General features: G+C 46.6%; 1 protein-coding gene across 1 annotated transcript in view; it reads left to right on the top strand.

The window, feature by feature from the left end:
• tbk1 (TANK-binding kinase 1) overlaps positions 1–16,628 on the top strand; it is a 53,904-nt gene that overhangs the window by 18,554 nt on the left and 18,722 nt on the right. Inside the window, exons 5-8 of the mRNA XM_063217238.1 lie at positions 766–947; positions 3,285–3,445; positions 14,486–14,596; positions 15,942–16,121. Of these exons, the coding sequence (XP_063073308.1) occupies positions 766–947; positions 3,285–3,445; positions 14,486–14,596; positions 15,942–16,121 (634 nt within the window). The remainder of the gene's footprint in view (positions 1–765; positions 948–3,284; positions 3,446–14,485; positions 14,597–15,941; positions 16,122–16,628) is intronic.

Genomic DNA, 16,628 nt, shown 5'->3' on the forward strand with positions numbered 1-16,628 from the left:
TTTCCTAGTCGGATTTGCCAATCAGAAATGCTCGGCCTTGATGTCTAGTGCGTATTTTCGATTGGCAAATTCTAACCGCAAGCTCCAGCCGGATAGTTACAAAATTAACAGTTGAAAATCCTTCAAATCCAGTAGAGTATGTTGTTATACTGTCCAGTCAAATTATCTTTATGCCTAGTATACTTCCTGGAGGTATGCTTGAGATTCCTGCCGTGGTGGGCAGGCAGCGCAGTACCAGCCAGCTCCTCCGTTGGATGCCAAAAGATTAGAAAATAGCATGCACTTGCCTGATAGCAGGTGTGTTTGTGTTTGTGTGTGTGTGTGTGTGTGTGTGTGTGTGTGTGTGTGTGTGTGTGTGTGTGTGTGTGTGTGTGTGTGTGTGTGTGTGTGTGTGTGTGTGTGTGTGTGTGTGTGTGTGTGTGTGTGTGTGTGTGTGCGCGCGCGTGTGCACGCGCGCATGTTAGATAGACAGAGTTTGAGTGTGTTGGGTGATGGTGATGTTAATAAAGTAGCGTGTTATAATTTAATAATAAGTGCCGTAATTAATTACAGTCATATAACATGTAAAGTACGTAAGAGTAAACTTGTGCTTTGTATGTGTCTGTGTCTGTGTGCATGTGCACACATGGGCAGGTTTTGCAATGCCAATCGGGTTGGAAATCTACAGTCGTGTTAACAGTAAACAAACATCTGTGTGTGTGTGTCTGTGCATGTGTCTGTGTCTGTGCGCGTGTGTGTGTCTGTGTGTGCGCGTGTGTGTTTCAGTCGCCGGCATGAACCATCTGCGTGAGTACGGCATCGTGCACAGAGACATAAAGCCGGGCAACATCATGCGAGTGATCGGGGAGGACGGCCGCTCCGTCTACAAGCTCACAGACTTCGGGGCCGCCCGGGAACTGGAGGACGACGAACAGTTCGTATCACTCTACGGCACAGAGGAATACCTGGTCAGTAGAATACAAAACGCTGACTTGAAAAGCACACATGAATGCCACACACACACACACACACACACACACACACACACACACACACACACACACACACACACACACACCTTTAGCTGACACTCTGCAGAGATCGTCATTGTTACTTCCTACCCTCTGGCTAAAAGATTAAAATCAACAAACCCTTCTGACTGGAGGACGACGAGCAGTTTATATCGCTCTACGGCACAGAGGAATACCTGGTCAGTAGAAGAGAACAGAATAGAAAGCCTTGTGTATTCATATGCTCTGGGAATAATGATAAATACCAAACACTCACTAAAACAAGAGCAGTGAGCGACAGCAATCTGGGTCCCTGCCCAATTCTAGATGCAACGTGTTGTTTGGCGCCACCTGCAGGTGACCCAATGTATTACGTGCAGACACACAAGATAGAATAGAATAGAATAGAAAGCCTTTATTGTCATTATACAAAGTATACTGAGATTTCAGCTTCCCTACAAGGTGCACAGTCCTTTACAGATGAACATTGTCCAGTAAGTGAGAGTTCATTGTCACAACAGCTTTGGGGAAGAAGCTGTTCTTCATCCTATTGGTTCTGGCTGGTAATGCTTTGTAGCACCTGCTTGAGGGCAACAGTGTGAAAAGATGGAAGCCAGGATGTGAGGGATCTTTAATGATACTCCTGGCTCTACTTAGGCAGCGGGAGTTGTAAATGGTGGGTATGGGAGGCAGGGGGCAGCCTATGATTTTTTGCGCTGTTTTGGTCACCCTCTGCAGTCTCTTCCTGTCAGCCTCAGTGCAGCTTGAGTGCCACACTGACACTGCATAGGTCAGCAGGCTCTCTATGGTGGAATGGTAAAAGGTCACAAACAAGCTTGAGTCTAACTGTTCTTTCTTTAGGACTTTCAGGAAGAGCAATCGCTGCTGGGCCTTTTTTACCAGAGCCTAGGTGTTAAGCTAGATTTATGCTTCGGACGCATAGCCTCTGCGTCCGTCTGTATTCTGTCTTTGCGAGTCCAGACAGAATACGGCCACTCCCAAGCGACTTTTGACGAGCGCAGTTGCAGAAGTCTTATCTGACCTTTAGTCGACCAGGAGAGATCATCGGAGATGTGTACACCTAGGAATAGACAGATAGACTGGATTACCATAGCAATACCTAACTCGTGCCCCTCTGGGGTTCATGTGAAACTGTGCTACGTTGTCTTTCGAATGACAATTGTCACATGTGTCTGATACGGCTATGCCCCCACTACCATGACTACCCAATGTTCTGCAGGACACACTATGCATTACATTACACTTAGCTGACTGTTTTATCCACAGCAATTTAAATTATTTAAGTGGTTGGTGAGGATCACTGCTTTTTTGTCACTGTACAGGGCAGAGGGACAGACACACACACACACACACACACACACACACACACACACACACACACACACACACACACACACACACACACACACACACACACACACACACACACACACACACACACACACAACTAGACACCTTTAGCTGACACTCTGCAGAGATCATCATTGTTACTTCCTACCCTCTGGCTAAAAGATTAAAATCAACAAATCATTCCAATCCGAGGGAGGAGTTGTCAGAACAACTCATTATGCAGAACACCATTGTGTGCGTGTGCACGCGTGTGTGTGTGTGTGTGTGTGTGTGTGTGTGTGTGTGTCATCTGGATAATGATGTGTTTTAATTGTGCCACATTCCAAGAACGTTAATCACACTCACCTTCTGGTTAAACCTGAATTTCCTCAGCATGCCTGACCTACTTTTCCTTTCACTATCATTTCAGTTTTGTGACTAACATCACAGTAGATTGTAAGACATATACTGAAAGGGATGCATTACATACAGGATCAGAGCAGTAAAAACCGTGTAGTTTATTCACTTTCTATAAGTGTTGAGTAATATAATTGTACTGAATTTAATTCAGAATTATACTGTGTGTGAATGTGTGTGTGTGCATGTATACGCTTGTGCGTGCATCTGTGTGTGTTTGCCTTAACTCTTACCAGTGTGTGTCTATCATGTGCACCCTGACATGTACAAGCGATTTGAATTTAATTTGATTCTGTTGTCATTTGAAAGTTATACACATAGTGTGTTTGACTAATGTGTGTATGCATGTTTATGCAGATATATTATGTAGTCGCCTGTATTTTTACGTGTGTGTGTGTATGTACTTTGTGTTCTTAATGTACTCTGTGTGTGTGTGTGTGTGTGTGTGTGTGTGTGTGTGTGTGTGTGTGTGTGTGTGTGTGTGTGTGTGTGTGTGTGTGTGTGTGTGTGTGTGTGTGTCCGCTCCAGCACCCAGACATGTATGAGCGTGCGGTGCTGCGCAAGGACCACCAGAAGAAGTACGGGGCCACAGTAGACCTGTGGAGTATCGGGGTGACCTTCTACCACGCCGCCACCGGCAGCCTGCCCTTCAGGCCCTTCGAGGGGCCCCGCCGCAACAAGGAAGTCATGTACGTACGCTAGCGTTGTTGATGCCATCTAGCAGATCCTCATACAGACTGAGCCAGCAGCCTAGACCTAGAGCCATTGGCCCAAAGCAGGGAGGAGTGACTTTCATGTGCCCCTGAGTAAGCCCATGTCCCTCCACAGACTGCACCCTTTGCCTAACTGGCTTTAAGGGAATTGGCAAAATGCAGTTTGCTGCAATGCAATCTAATGGATGATTGCCTGGAAAAGGAAGTCATGTATGTACAGTTTGGGAAGTGCTCTGGTGTTACAGCTGTATATTTATATACTATTTATCAGGGGTGGGGAACCTTTTCCACTTCAAATTCATCCGAGGGCCGTACCATGAACACAAACCAGGATTTCCCCCTGCACTTTAGGGCTATATTGAAGCCAGCCATCTTTAAAACAGACCCCACCTTCTCTAAGTCCACTGAATGTAACTTAATTGTATTGCAAATGTATTTTCTAAGATTCCTTTACAAAATATGTCATAGTTCATGTGAAGCTGCACAACATTAAAATTATGTCAGGGGCCAGATAAAACGGCCTAAAGGGCCGCAAACGGCCCTCGAGACATGGGTTCCCCACCCCTACTAAATATAGACCACAGAACTCCCTTACGTAATTAGCTCCCATTGCTTTTGGGAAACACATCGCGGGTCTTGACTTCCCGTAACTACACTGATTGCGCAACTGGCCACCAGTGTCTTGTGTGAGATTCCCAGGCCGCCGCCTCGTGTTAATGGAGGTCCCCACATACAGGAACTGAAGGACATTGTATGAAATTGTGAAACTATGGGCTAAACGGACATACGGTAGTAGTCACAAAATCATGTCTCTTTAAAAAAAAAAGTGAATCCTCCTATCAACAGTTGCACTCAAAATCTATTTTTTTCCAAAATTAATCCTGTGAATAAAATTAGTGTTGTCTTGAGTCTACTTATGAAATAAATTCGTGGAAGCTCAGAAGAACAAATGCACAATAAGACATTTAAAAAAAAATGTTTTATCATGGGCTCTTTGTATACTAATTACTAATTGCATGTAATTCTCGTCCTCAGTGTTGAACAGTCACACTGCTCCGAAAATGGCAGAATTAGACCGACCACCGCATGCATAGAAGAGATTGATGATAATTGTTTTAATCACGATAATGACCCACGGCTGAATCGAAAACGCAGACAATATTAAATCCATCTGTCCAAATTGTTTCCTTTTTAAAAATGAGGAAATGATGACCTGTTTGACTTCCCATTTTACTGCTCTGACAGATAAATTGTACTGTGTGCGTGCGAGAGAGAGAGAGAGAGAGAGGATAGAACCCCTGAGTGTCTGCTTGTGTGCGTGCGTTTGATTGTGTGTGTGTGCGAGTGTGTGCATACGTGTATGTATGTGTATGTGTGTGTGTCTCTCTGTCTGTCTCTGTGTGAGTGAGCATGTGTTTGTGTCCTACTGTGTGTGTGTGTGTGCACGCGTGTGTGTGTGTGTCCGTGTCCGTGTCCGTGTCCATATCCTACATGTGAGTGATGGGCTGTGGTACAGGTGTGTCACTGAAGCCAGTGGTGTATCTCTACCACTGCAGATTTAGTGTCACTATGGCAAGATGAGGCTCAATAGACACAGGTTACATAAGACTCAGCCACTTGTCCTCACCAATCAGCTGCCTGTGGACTGTACTGCGGCCTTCTGTCCTTAGCAACAGTGGAGTGTTTATGTGAAAATTCTGAACACACAAACCTAACCTTCCCTCGTCCAAAGCAAATGTACAGTACTTTGTAACTTGTATGTTCAATGGGAATGGTCAAACAGAGATCCTTCCTCCCTCCCAGCCACAGACAAGTTTTACCAGCATTTGGCCGGTTGGCAGGTGTCAGTGTCAAGCCCTGGCGTGCATGTCTGTATGCCTGCTCTGAGAGATAAATTGTACCGTGTTTGCAGTGTTTCCCACAGAAATTTTGGAAACTATGGGGGCAGCCGGGGTTTATTTTGTCCGGGGGGTGGGGGGGGGGGGGGGGGGGGGGGGTCTTCTCACACGGGCCTTTTTGGGGGGGGGGGGGGGGGGGGGGGGGGGTTGTTATCATGCAGCGTAAATGCAAAATGGCAAAACAATGACTACAGTATGACATTGGCGCATGGAGAAACTGTAGGCCCTATATTTCAGCCATTTATATTTTGAGAAATAAGGCTACATAAGATTTTACCCATGACTTGTATAATAGTAGTACATTGTCATTGTCAAAAAATGCAGTACAGTGAATAATTTCTGTTTACAACACAGTTTCATTCGTCCCTCATGCAGGGGTCTGGGAAACAATAATAAAACAAAATAGGAGCAGAGATAAGAATTTAAGAGCACTGTGAAATTGTTAACGCATAGACAAAAAGGGTCTTAGAGGGTAGGCTATGCCTTTTCCCCCACACATATCTGTAGGCGTACACATTCTACATGAGGGGTGCTGGTCACAGGGCCAGTTTTTTCCAAATTCCTCCCATTAAAAGGGCTGAACAACATATTACACATTTATGTCTATATTCACATTCATTACACATTAATTTCTATATGCAGCCCCTGTCTCCTCTGCTGTGTCAATGAAGGTCTGTCACCAAACTCATTACAACTGTAAAACAAAGCCTAGGGAGTGTTAGTAAACTCATCCCAACTGTCCCTTCTCTGAAGGTTTTTTATATTGCTCCCAAACCCAAGTAAACTACAACAACTTGACTAGGCTTTTGATCCCTGTCTTTCAAGCACTTGTGGTTCTCTCTATAGCAGGGGTGCCCAACCTTTTTTTAACCAAGATCTACTTTTGAAGTTGATGGTCTGCCGTGATCTACCAAGTCAAATTCAAGGATGTCAGTATGAAAATTTAAGACCACCATTTATTAATCACCATTATTATGAACAAAATGTTTTCAGTAGGCTACTATGGCCGTATCTTTTCAGTGTGTTTTTAAAGTGTGTTGAATAGCCTATCTTTACAAAGCAATGCAGCACTGATAGTATGCAGAGATAATTTCAGTCATACACAAGTCATAAACAACTGAAACAATTTCAAAAAAATGATAAACATTTGGTATATAAAAGGCACATAGGCCCTATTTCTAAAATATGATGAAGCATTATCATGCCTTCAGTGGTATAGGCTACAAATTAAAAAGGGCTCAGAAATTCACCATTTGTTATGGGTAAATAGTAGGCTATGAGAGAGAGAGGGAGAGAGAGAGAGAGAAGAGATAGAGATAGAGAGAGAGAGAGAGAGAGAGAGAGAGACAGAGGAGAGAGAGAGAGAGAGAGAGAGAGAGAGAGAGAGAGAGAGAGAGAGAGAGAGAGAGAGAGAGAGAGAGAGAGAGAGAGAGAGAGAGAGAGAGAGAGAGCAAGCAATGAGATAACTCATTGGATTGGTTAACACCCCTGTTAAGAGTGACTTCTTCTATGAAGGTTTTTTTTTTCAGCTCTCTGGGACAGTAGCACAGCAAAGGCTTTCTATTGTGAGTTTGGCCAATCGTTTTGTCCACAACTGAAGCAAGAAACAGCACAAATTGAAGTGAATTCCATACATGTCAACAACTAACATTTCCCTTACACGCGGCACGCGATGTAAACGCAGTTAGCGATGATGCATGCGACTAGCGATTTGGACGAAGATCCTCGCATATCGGCGTGTCATAAGATCCTCGCATATCGGCGTGTCATAACGCATCGTTGCGCACATGTTCTGTTACTCACCCGATGTTACACGTGTGCACACATGAATTAACTGTAATACCCTTACGGTCACTTCCTAATGCTTTCCCCTCATTCTGTGTTACCGTGGGACTACTTATCTAACCAATACAGAGTCTATAGGATGTATTTACTCCAGGAGGAAAATGCGAAGGAAATTCAAAACCGTAATTCAAATCGTTTTTAACAAAAACGGATATCGTTAAAAAAAAAAAAAAAGTAATTTTTTTTTTTTTTTACATTTTCGTAAACTATGGCGGCCAAATTTAAACTATGGCGGGCCGCCATAGTTTCCTCAATGTATGGGAAACACTGGTTTGTGTGTGCATGTGTATGTGAAAGATAGAACCTATGTGTGTGTGTGTGTGCGCGTGTGTGTATGCGTATGCGTGTGCGTGTGCGTGCGTGCGTGACATTGTCTGTGCGGGTGTGTGTTTGTGCGCTCATGCATACGTATAGGATTTCAGGTAAGGTGTTGTATAACAGTTGGAGAGGAAAGCCCTACCTGTATCGGTGCTATTAATCAGCCCGCCGCATAGTGCCAGAGTTCAGGAATGTGGTATGGCGGCTTAGAAACCTCGGTCAAACCAAACCAAACCAAACACCATGGGTGCGTTCCAATATGCGGCCTCCCGTCCTCCACTTGTGCTTGTGGCCTCAGCCCCGCCTCCTGTCCCCGCCTCCGTGGAGAAAACATTAAAGTCTCCCCGCTGTCTGCCTAGCCACAACAACTTTTGGGGGACTGTTTTTCATTCACCATCCCGATTGCAAATGAGAAAATGACATTAGAAGTGTGCTTTTGCAAGATATTTAATTAATTTTCTGTCGTTGGTGAGGTCACAAGCAGGCAAGTGAGCAAGGGAGGACGGAAGTCTGCATAATGGAATGCAACCCTTCTGCGGCTGCTCCTACCACTACTCCAGGGTGATTTCCTCCTATCCCAAAAGCAGTATTTTACCAGACGGAACACTTCAAAACACTCGTTAATAGGATTAGGCTGAGGTTTTAGGTTTTTTTTAAACACACACACACACACACACACACACACACACACACACACACACACACACACACACACACACACACACACACACACACACACACACACACACACACACACACAGTAATGTTACTGCAGGTTATACTGCTTATACTGCTCCCACAGGAGAGGTTTGTGGTTTTTAGAATGTTTTTTTAAAGATTTTTTTTTTTGGCCTGAGGCAACTGTACCAGGCAAAAGGCCACTTTAAATCTGCATGGTAATCAGGTGGTTGGGATATTTGTGCGTGCATGCTTGTTTAAATAGCAGAGACGACCAAAATGCAGAAAAAAGAATAGAGAATCTTTGTAAATAGTACCAGCCGCTCAACTGGAAATTATCACTGATTTGTGTCTGGAAGCAACCAGCCACATTCATATATTTTACCGGGTTTTCATTCATGCTTAATTGTAGGTGCACATTTTCTGTGTGTATGTGTGCCTGTGCCTGAAGTGAGGCCGTAATTATGATGTGGAGAATAAATAATACTGTATTTGTATAGCGCAATTCATACAAATGTGCTCAATATGCTTTAACAGCTTGATTACAAAAAATAGGTTGGCAATATTTAAGACATGCCAATATTTAAGACATGTTCTCTTACGAAAACAAAGACGTTTGACCATATTACTCCAATTTTGAGATTGCTGCATTGCCTCCCAGTGAGCTACAGAATTGATTTTAAGGCATTACTTCTTGTGTTTCACTCATTAAATGCGGCATGCACCAACCAGGTCCCTAAGGTCAACGGAGAAGAATTTGCTGATAACTCCAAAAGTCTAAACAAAGTATGGAGAGGCAGCCTTAGCTCTTACGCTACAAAGCTTTGGAACCAACTTTCAGATTATGTAAAATACATCCACTATATATGTTCTGTCCTTATCTGAGTGTTAGCACAGCAGTGGAGCGTACACAGACTTGACAGGCAGCTAAACTCGTTTTTCTTCCAACGTGGTATTTATTTGGTCGAAAACAACGTGTGAAACTGTAAACAAACAATGAAAACCACTTATTAGGCGTCTGCCTAAACCATAGGGCACTACACTGTAACAACAATTGTGCTAGCAAGCCATCTACACGAGAAAATAAATGAAGCATTACTTATACTACATCAGCACGCCACAATAGATTAAACACATTCACGCTATCATAAAATGGTAATATCAAGCGATGAGAACAGAATAGGATTAACGGTAAGCGTTGTTATAACATGGCACGAAGGTCAGCATCATAACGGTAGGGCCTATAGCTGAATGAGGTTACGATAACCCACAAAAAGGGTGCTGGTAAGTTAACGATGACACAATTAATACGAACAGGTAAGGTTATGTAATAATCATATAAACACTTACAGACATTGCTGCCTTAGAGCGGACATAAGTGTACTCCGGTACAAAGTGAAATGAAGTTACCGGCATTATCTTCGGCATTCATTAAGTTACGTGTTGTTTCTTCACTAAAATCTACATGTCATTCATTCCCCAACAGTTTACAACTGCTGCCATAGAAACGGGCACACGCAACCAGGACTTCACGTCAAAATAAGAGCACAAACATGAAACTCTCTGCACCCCGACATACCAGCAAATATACCAACAAACATTCAACTTACAACTTAAGCTTCACTTTTCATCAGTTTAAAACTGGGGGCAGAACACTCCCCGTCTGGCATTACTGATGCCAATACTAGACTTAGCTGTTTACAGACACTTTTTTTTTTTTTTTTTTTTTTTTCAGTCACTCTAGGATAAGGTGGTGTCCGAGATGGGCAGCAAGAAAGTCTTCCAAGTGCCTTGAGATGTCGTCCACCACTTTTCTGCCGCAAACCGCTGTACTGGCTGCATTGGAGTGGGTGGGCGTGAAGAGCGGGTACTGAAAGGTGCCTGGGAGGGCCAGGTAGTAAGGCATGGCAGGGAATCTGTAGCAGCGATGGACTGAGAAAAGTCTGCTGCTACTGCTGCTGCTGCCGCTGCGTTATTATGGCAGCACTGTGGGAGGACAAGGCCACCGGTGACTCTACTGAGCCGCTGCGTTATTATGGCAGCACTGTAGGAGGACATGGCCACCGGTGCCTCTACTGTCCACCAAGGCGGTAGCATATACAAAAGTGGCCTGGTGAAGTGGCCACCAGGTTACCTGTAGATCTGGGAGGCTGACTCTAGGAAGATGGTGTCTGGGGGGTTGGTGTCTAGGAGGCTGGCTCTAGGAGGTTGGTGTCTGGGAGGTTGGTGTCTGGGAGGCTGGTGTCTGGGTGTCTGGGAGGCTGGTGTCTGGGTGTTTGGTGTCTGGGAGGTTGGTGTCTGGGAGGCTGGTGTCTGGGTGTCTGGGAGGCTGGTGTCTGGGTGTTTGGTGTCTGGGAGGTTGCCCTGGGAGGCTGGTGTCTGGGAGGCTGGTGTCTGGGAGGCTGGTGTCTGGGTGGCTGCCCTGGGAGGCTGGTGTCGTGGCTGGTGTCTGGGAGGCAGCCCTGGGAGGCTGGTGTCTGGGAGGCTGGTGTCGAGGTTGGTGTCTGGGAGGCTGCCCTGGGAGGCTGGTGTCTGGGAGGCTGGTGTCTGGGAGGCTGCCCTGGGAGGCTGGTGTCGAGGCTGGTGTCTGGGAGGCTGGTGTCAAGGCTGGTGTCTGGGAGGCTGGTGTCTGGGAGGCTGGTGTCAAGGCTGGTGTCTGGGAGGCTGGTGTCGAGGCTGCTCTGGGAGGCTGGTGTCTGGGAGGCTGGTGTCGAGGCTGCTCTCGGAGGCTGGTGTCTGGGAGGCTGGTGTCGAGGCTGCTCTCGGAGGCTGGTGTCTGGGAGGCTGGTGTCGAGGCTGCTCTGGGAGGCTGGTGTCGAGGCTGCTCTGGGAGGCTGTGATGTGTGAGCACAGTGTCCATACCTGTGCTCCCCGCCGTGGCTCAGTCTCTCTTTACAGCAGATGGTGTCGTGGCAAGGAATGAGGTGGGATGGACATCCATCCTGGAGAATGTGAGTTCGGAAGGTTGTCACTTCCAGGGGGGGGCTTGTTGGCCGTGCTTCTGCACTAGGTGGAGCTGAAGACGGAGGTGGTGTCTGAGAGGTCTCGGGATGCATGGCTGAGCAGTGTCTGTCACTCTCACACTCACCACATTTCAGTGCTGCTTGGCAGTCCTTGGCAAGGTGGTTGGGGGCACAGCATCTGTAACAGCGCTTGTGTTCTTTTAGAATGTCCTTCCGTTCATGCAGTGTTTTCGTCCTGAATGACCTACAATTTTCTACTGAATGGCTTTTCTTGTGCACAGGGCAGTATTGAGCTGGGTCAGTGTCTGTAGCGCCTGTGATGTCTGTCTCACCGGTGGCGGACATGTCCGTCTTCTGCACAGATATGTACGTCTTCTCGCCTCTGCTGTTGTTCGACACAGTGAAATTTGGGTCATTGCGGGCCTTTGCCTCGCGTTCCATGAAGCCGGCGAAGAATGAGAAGGGAGGAAAAGATCCTCTGTGCTGCTCTTTGAAGCGGGAGCCTGTGGTGAGCCACTTTTCCTGCAAGCTAGGAGGCAGCTTCTCTACAATGGGTTTTACCCCACGAGGCGTGTCGAGGTAAGCCAGCCCGGGAAGGTAGCCGTCATTCTTAGCTGCTAGCAGCTCCATAAGAAGGTCACTAAGCTCTCTCAGCTTCACATTGTCTCTGACTGACAGTCGGGGAAAGTTGTCTAGCCTTTCGAACAGTGCATTCTCCATCATTTCTGGTGTACCATAGCATTCTTGCAGTCTCTGCCAGGACAAACAGAGGGCAGCTCTGGGGTTAGTGACATGAACAGCACGAATCCTCTTCACATGTTCCGATGACTCCTTGCCCAGCCACTTCGCAAGGAGGTCTAACTCTTCACTGTATGTAAGCCCCAAGCCCTGTGTTGCATTGAAGAAAGATGACTGCCATGCTCTGAAATTCTCTGCTGAGTCGTCAAATTTAGTAAGGCCAGTGGTCACTAACTCTCTGCGCGCCAGGAACTTGGCAAAGTCGATCATGGGTGGAGAGTCATGGTGAACAGGAGGATGCTGATTGTGTGTGGCGATGGCTGTGTGACTGTGTGGCGGCTTTACCTCTATAGCTTCAGGTGCTGGCTGAAATGAAGGGCTGTTCACTGTGTACTGTGTTTCGTGGTGATCTGGAAAAACAGGGGGCTGTGCGCTGATCTGTAGTTGATGTGTCGGTCGTCTGAATTCTCTAACTAGGGGTTTTACCTCCACAGCTTCAGGTGCTTGCTGAAATGGAGGGCTGTTCACCAGGTACTGGGTTTCATGGTAATGCGGTGAGGCTGGAGACTGTAAGCTGATGAACTGTGGCTCGTGTGCTGGTGGTGTGAATACTCTGAGTGGGGGGTTTACCACAGCTCCAGGTACTGGCTGAAATGGAGAACTGTTCACCAGGTACTGGATTTCGTGGTGACGTGCTGAGGCTGGAGATTGTATGCTGGTGAACTGTGACTCGTGTAATGGTGGTCTGAAGTCTCTGAGTGGGGGCTTCACCTCTACAGCTCCAGGTACTGGCTGAAATGGAGGACTGTTCACCAGGTACTGGGTTTCGTGGTGATGAGGTGAGGCTGGACACTGTATGCTGAAGAAAGTTGGCTCCTGTGCTGGTGGTGTGAAGACTCTGACTGGGGGGTTTACCTCTACAGCTCCAGGTACTGACTGACATGGAGGACTGTTCGACGTGTGTTGCGTTTCATGGTGATGTGGTAAGGCAGAAGACTGTACGTTGACCTGTGACTGGTGTTCCACATACTCTTCAGTGCGCTGCTGGATCGCTTGTCGCGTAACCATACCAGTTAGGCTCTGTACATCTTCATTCTCTATGGCAACAGCTGCTTCCCACACCTCAGCTTCGACCCGCGCCGCCTCTGCATCCCTTTCATACTCCAATGCCTCCAAATCTGCTTCTAATGCTGCCCTTTGTAGATCCAGCTTGGCTCTCTCCTTTTTCAATTCTACCTGTCGCTTGGCGTAAGATGCCTTGGTGAGCGCTGCCTCGGCTGTGGCTCTAGCTTTGGCAGCCTCCATGACAGAAACTCTTGAAGAGGACGAGCGCCTCGAGCTGGCTCTTGAGTGGACCGATGGAGGTGGAGACGAGGGGCGTGACGACGGCATACTGGAGTTCTAATATTATCCGTTGCTTGCTAGTTGTCTTTTCACTGTTCTGTCCTTATCTGAGTGTTAGCACAGCAGTGGAGCGTACACAGACTTGACAGGCAGCTAAACTCGTTTTTCTTTCAACGTGGTATTTATTTGGTCGAAAACAACGTGTGAAAAGACATTGCTGCCTTAGAGCGGACATAAGTGTTCTCCGGTACAAAGTGAAATGAAGTTACCGGCATTATCTTCGGCATTCATTAAGTTACGTGTTGTTTCTTCACTACATGTCATTCATTCCCCAAGAGTTTACAACTGCTGCCATAGAAACGGGCACACGCAACCAGGACCTCGCGTCAAAATAAGAGCACAAACCATTCTATTTACTCTCAATGGCACAAACATGAAACTCTCTGCATTAAGCACCCCGACATACCAGCAAATATACCAACAAACATTCAACTTACAACTTAAGCTTCACTTTTCATCAGTTTAAAACTGGGGGCAGAACTATATATATCCACACTTTAAATCTAGACTCAAGACCTAAGCTGTTCTCAGATGCCTTCTCCTAGCAGCTCTAAATGATACGTTTTTAATTTTAAACATAAATTTAAAAACTTGAAATATTTGATGTTATATCTTAAAGTTTTAATTTTCTTTGACTCTAATTCTTTCTTGCTTCCTTTCCTTTTACCTTTTTTGTGAAGCACATTGAATTGCATCTGTGTATGAAATGCACTGTACAAATAAACTTGCCTTGCCTTGCAGCTAAGTCAATGATCAAAAGATCAGAAATTGCCCGTGGACAACGGGGCTGTGGAAGAAACTCCCTGTTAGTTTTGCATAATTGGATCTATGTATATGGGGAGAAAACCTCAGGCTAAGTTGGTCCAAGGCCCTAGGCAGGGGGCCAAATTATTGTGTGGAATTTTGTGTGTCTGAGTTTACTTGTGTGTTAATTCCTTGGATGTTAAAGCCATGTTCTCGGCCCTGTCGTGGCCAAACGGTAGGGCACTCATCATGCGACTGACACGGGTTCGATTGCCGGGTTCAATTCCCGGCCCGAGCCCTTCCCCGTCTCTCTCCTCCCCACTCGCTTCCTGTCACCACCTTCACTGTCCCCATCATAAATTAAGTCAAGAACACAAAAAAAAGTAATAAAGCCATGTTCTCCACTCTTGTGTTTCCCGTTACCCTAGGTATAAGATCATTACAGAAAAGCCGTCTGGAACCATCTCTGGGCAGCAGAAGTTTGAGAATGGCAAGATCGAGTGGAGCTCGGAGATGCCCGTATCCTGCAGCCTGTCCAAGTAAGAACAGTTACACACACACACACACACACACACACACACACACACACACACACACACACACACACACACACATTTGACTGAGAATTGTAAAATTGAGCATGCACATTCACTCACAACACACAGTCACAGAAGTGCACTAACAAACTGATATAGACATGTACCACACACACACACACACACACACACACACACACACACACACACACACACACACACACACACACACACACACACACACACACACACACACACACACACACACACACACACAGTTGATTACTTTTATATAGAGACAAACATTAAGGTACAAGATCCAAATATTTTGGAATAGGCTACTGACAGACTGGCAGATTTAAAAGAGTTACACACTTACTTATACCAGTATCGTGGTTAAAAAAATGAAACACCAGTGTTTTTGCGCCCCCTTGAGAATGGCAAGATTGAGTGGAGCTCCGAGATGCCCGTATCCTGCAGCCTGTCCAAGTAAGAACAGTTACACTGCAACACACACACACACACACACACACACACACACACACACACACACACACACACACACACACACACACACACACACACACACACACACACACACACACACACACACACACACACACACACACAAGGGAGAGTAACTAAATTGGATAGATAAATGAATTTACTTTAATGTGTATGTCTGACTGAGGCAACATCTCTCTCTCTCTCTCTCTCTCTCTCTCTCTCTCTCTCTCTCTCTCTCTCTCTCTCTCTCTCTCTCTCTCTCTCTCACTCTCTATCTCTCTCTCTGTCTCTCTCTCTCTCTCTCTCGCTCTCTCTCTCTCTCTCTCTCTCTCTCTCTCTCTCTCTCTCTCTCCCTCTCTCTCTCTCTCTCTCTCTCTCTCTCTCTCTCTCTCTCTGATTGTGTCTGTCCCTGCTGGACCACAGTAGGTGTTTATCCATTTGCCCGGTTCGAACGGAACCACCTTCCACCGAGGCGTGGCTCCACTTCTTTTTTGTCTTTACTCCGCCCATTTTCAGTTTCAACCGGGGCTGTTTTGGAATTGCCTCAGACATGGTTCCAAAGCGTGCGAGCCTAGTTCCAACTGTGACATGTTGCCCTCTCTGTAACTGATTGGCCGTCATGTGCAAACATCTAAACATCCCTACCCACGCACTGTAAAAATAAATCACTAGTGTAAAAACAGCTTTTGTCTGTTTTAGTGTCTCTGCAGAGCCTAGTGACAGTTAGTCTGACTGACTGTGTGTGTGCGTGCGTGCGTGTGTCTGTGTGTGTGTGTGTCTGTGTGTGTGTCTGTGTGTGTGTGTGTCTGTGTGTGTCTGTGTGTGTCTGCCCTCTCCTCAGGGGTCTCCAGAGTCTGCTGACCCCCGTGCTGGCCAACATCCTGGAGGCGGACCAGGAGAAGTGCTGGGGCTTCGACCAGTTCTTCGCCGAGACCAGCGACATCCTGCACCGCATGGTGGTCTACGTCTTCAGCCTGCAGCAGGCCACGCTGCACCACGTCTACATACACAAGTACAACACGTGAGTAGCTACATGTCACACTCAAACAAGCACGCGCACGCGCACACACACACACACACACACACACACACACACACACACACACACACACACACACACACACACACACACACACACACACACACACACACACACACACCGCATGGTGGTCTACGTCTTCAGCCTGCAGCAGGCCACGCTGCACCACGTCTACATACACAAGTACAACACGTGAGTAGCTACATGTCACACTCAAACACACACGCGCGCACACACACACACACACACACACACACACACACACACACCGCATGGTGGTCTACGTCTTCAGCCTGCAGCAGGCCACGCTGCACCACGTCTACATACACAAGTACAACACGTGAGTACCTACCTAACACACACACACACACACACACACACACACACACACACACACACACACCGCATGGTGGTCTACGTCTTCAGCCTGCAGCAGGCCACACTGCACCACGTCTACATACACAAGTACAACACGTGAGTAGCTACATG

Source organism: Engraulis encrasicolus, chromosome 15 (genome assembly GCF_034702125.1).
Source record: "Engraulis encrasicolus isolate BLACKSEA-1 chromosome 15, IST_EnEncr_1.0, whole genome shotgun sequence".
NCBI classification, from domain to species: Eukaryota; Metazoa; Chordata; class Actinopteri; order Clupeiformes; family Engraulidae; genus Engraulis; species Engraulis encrasicolus.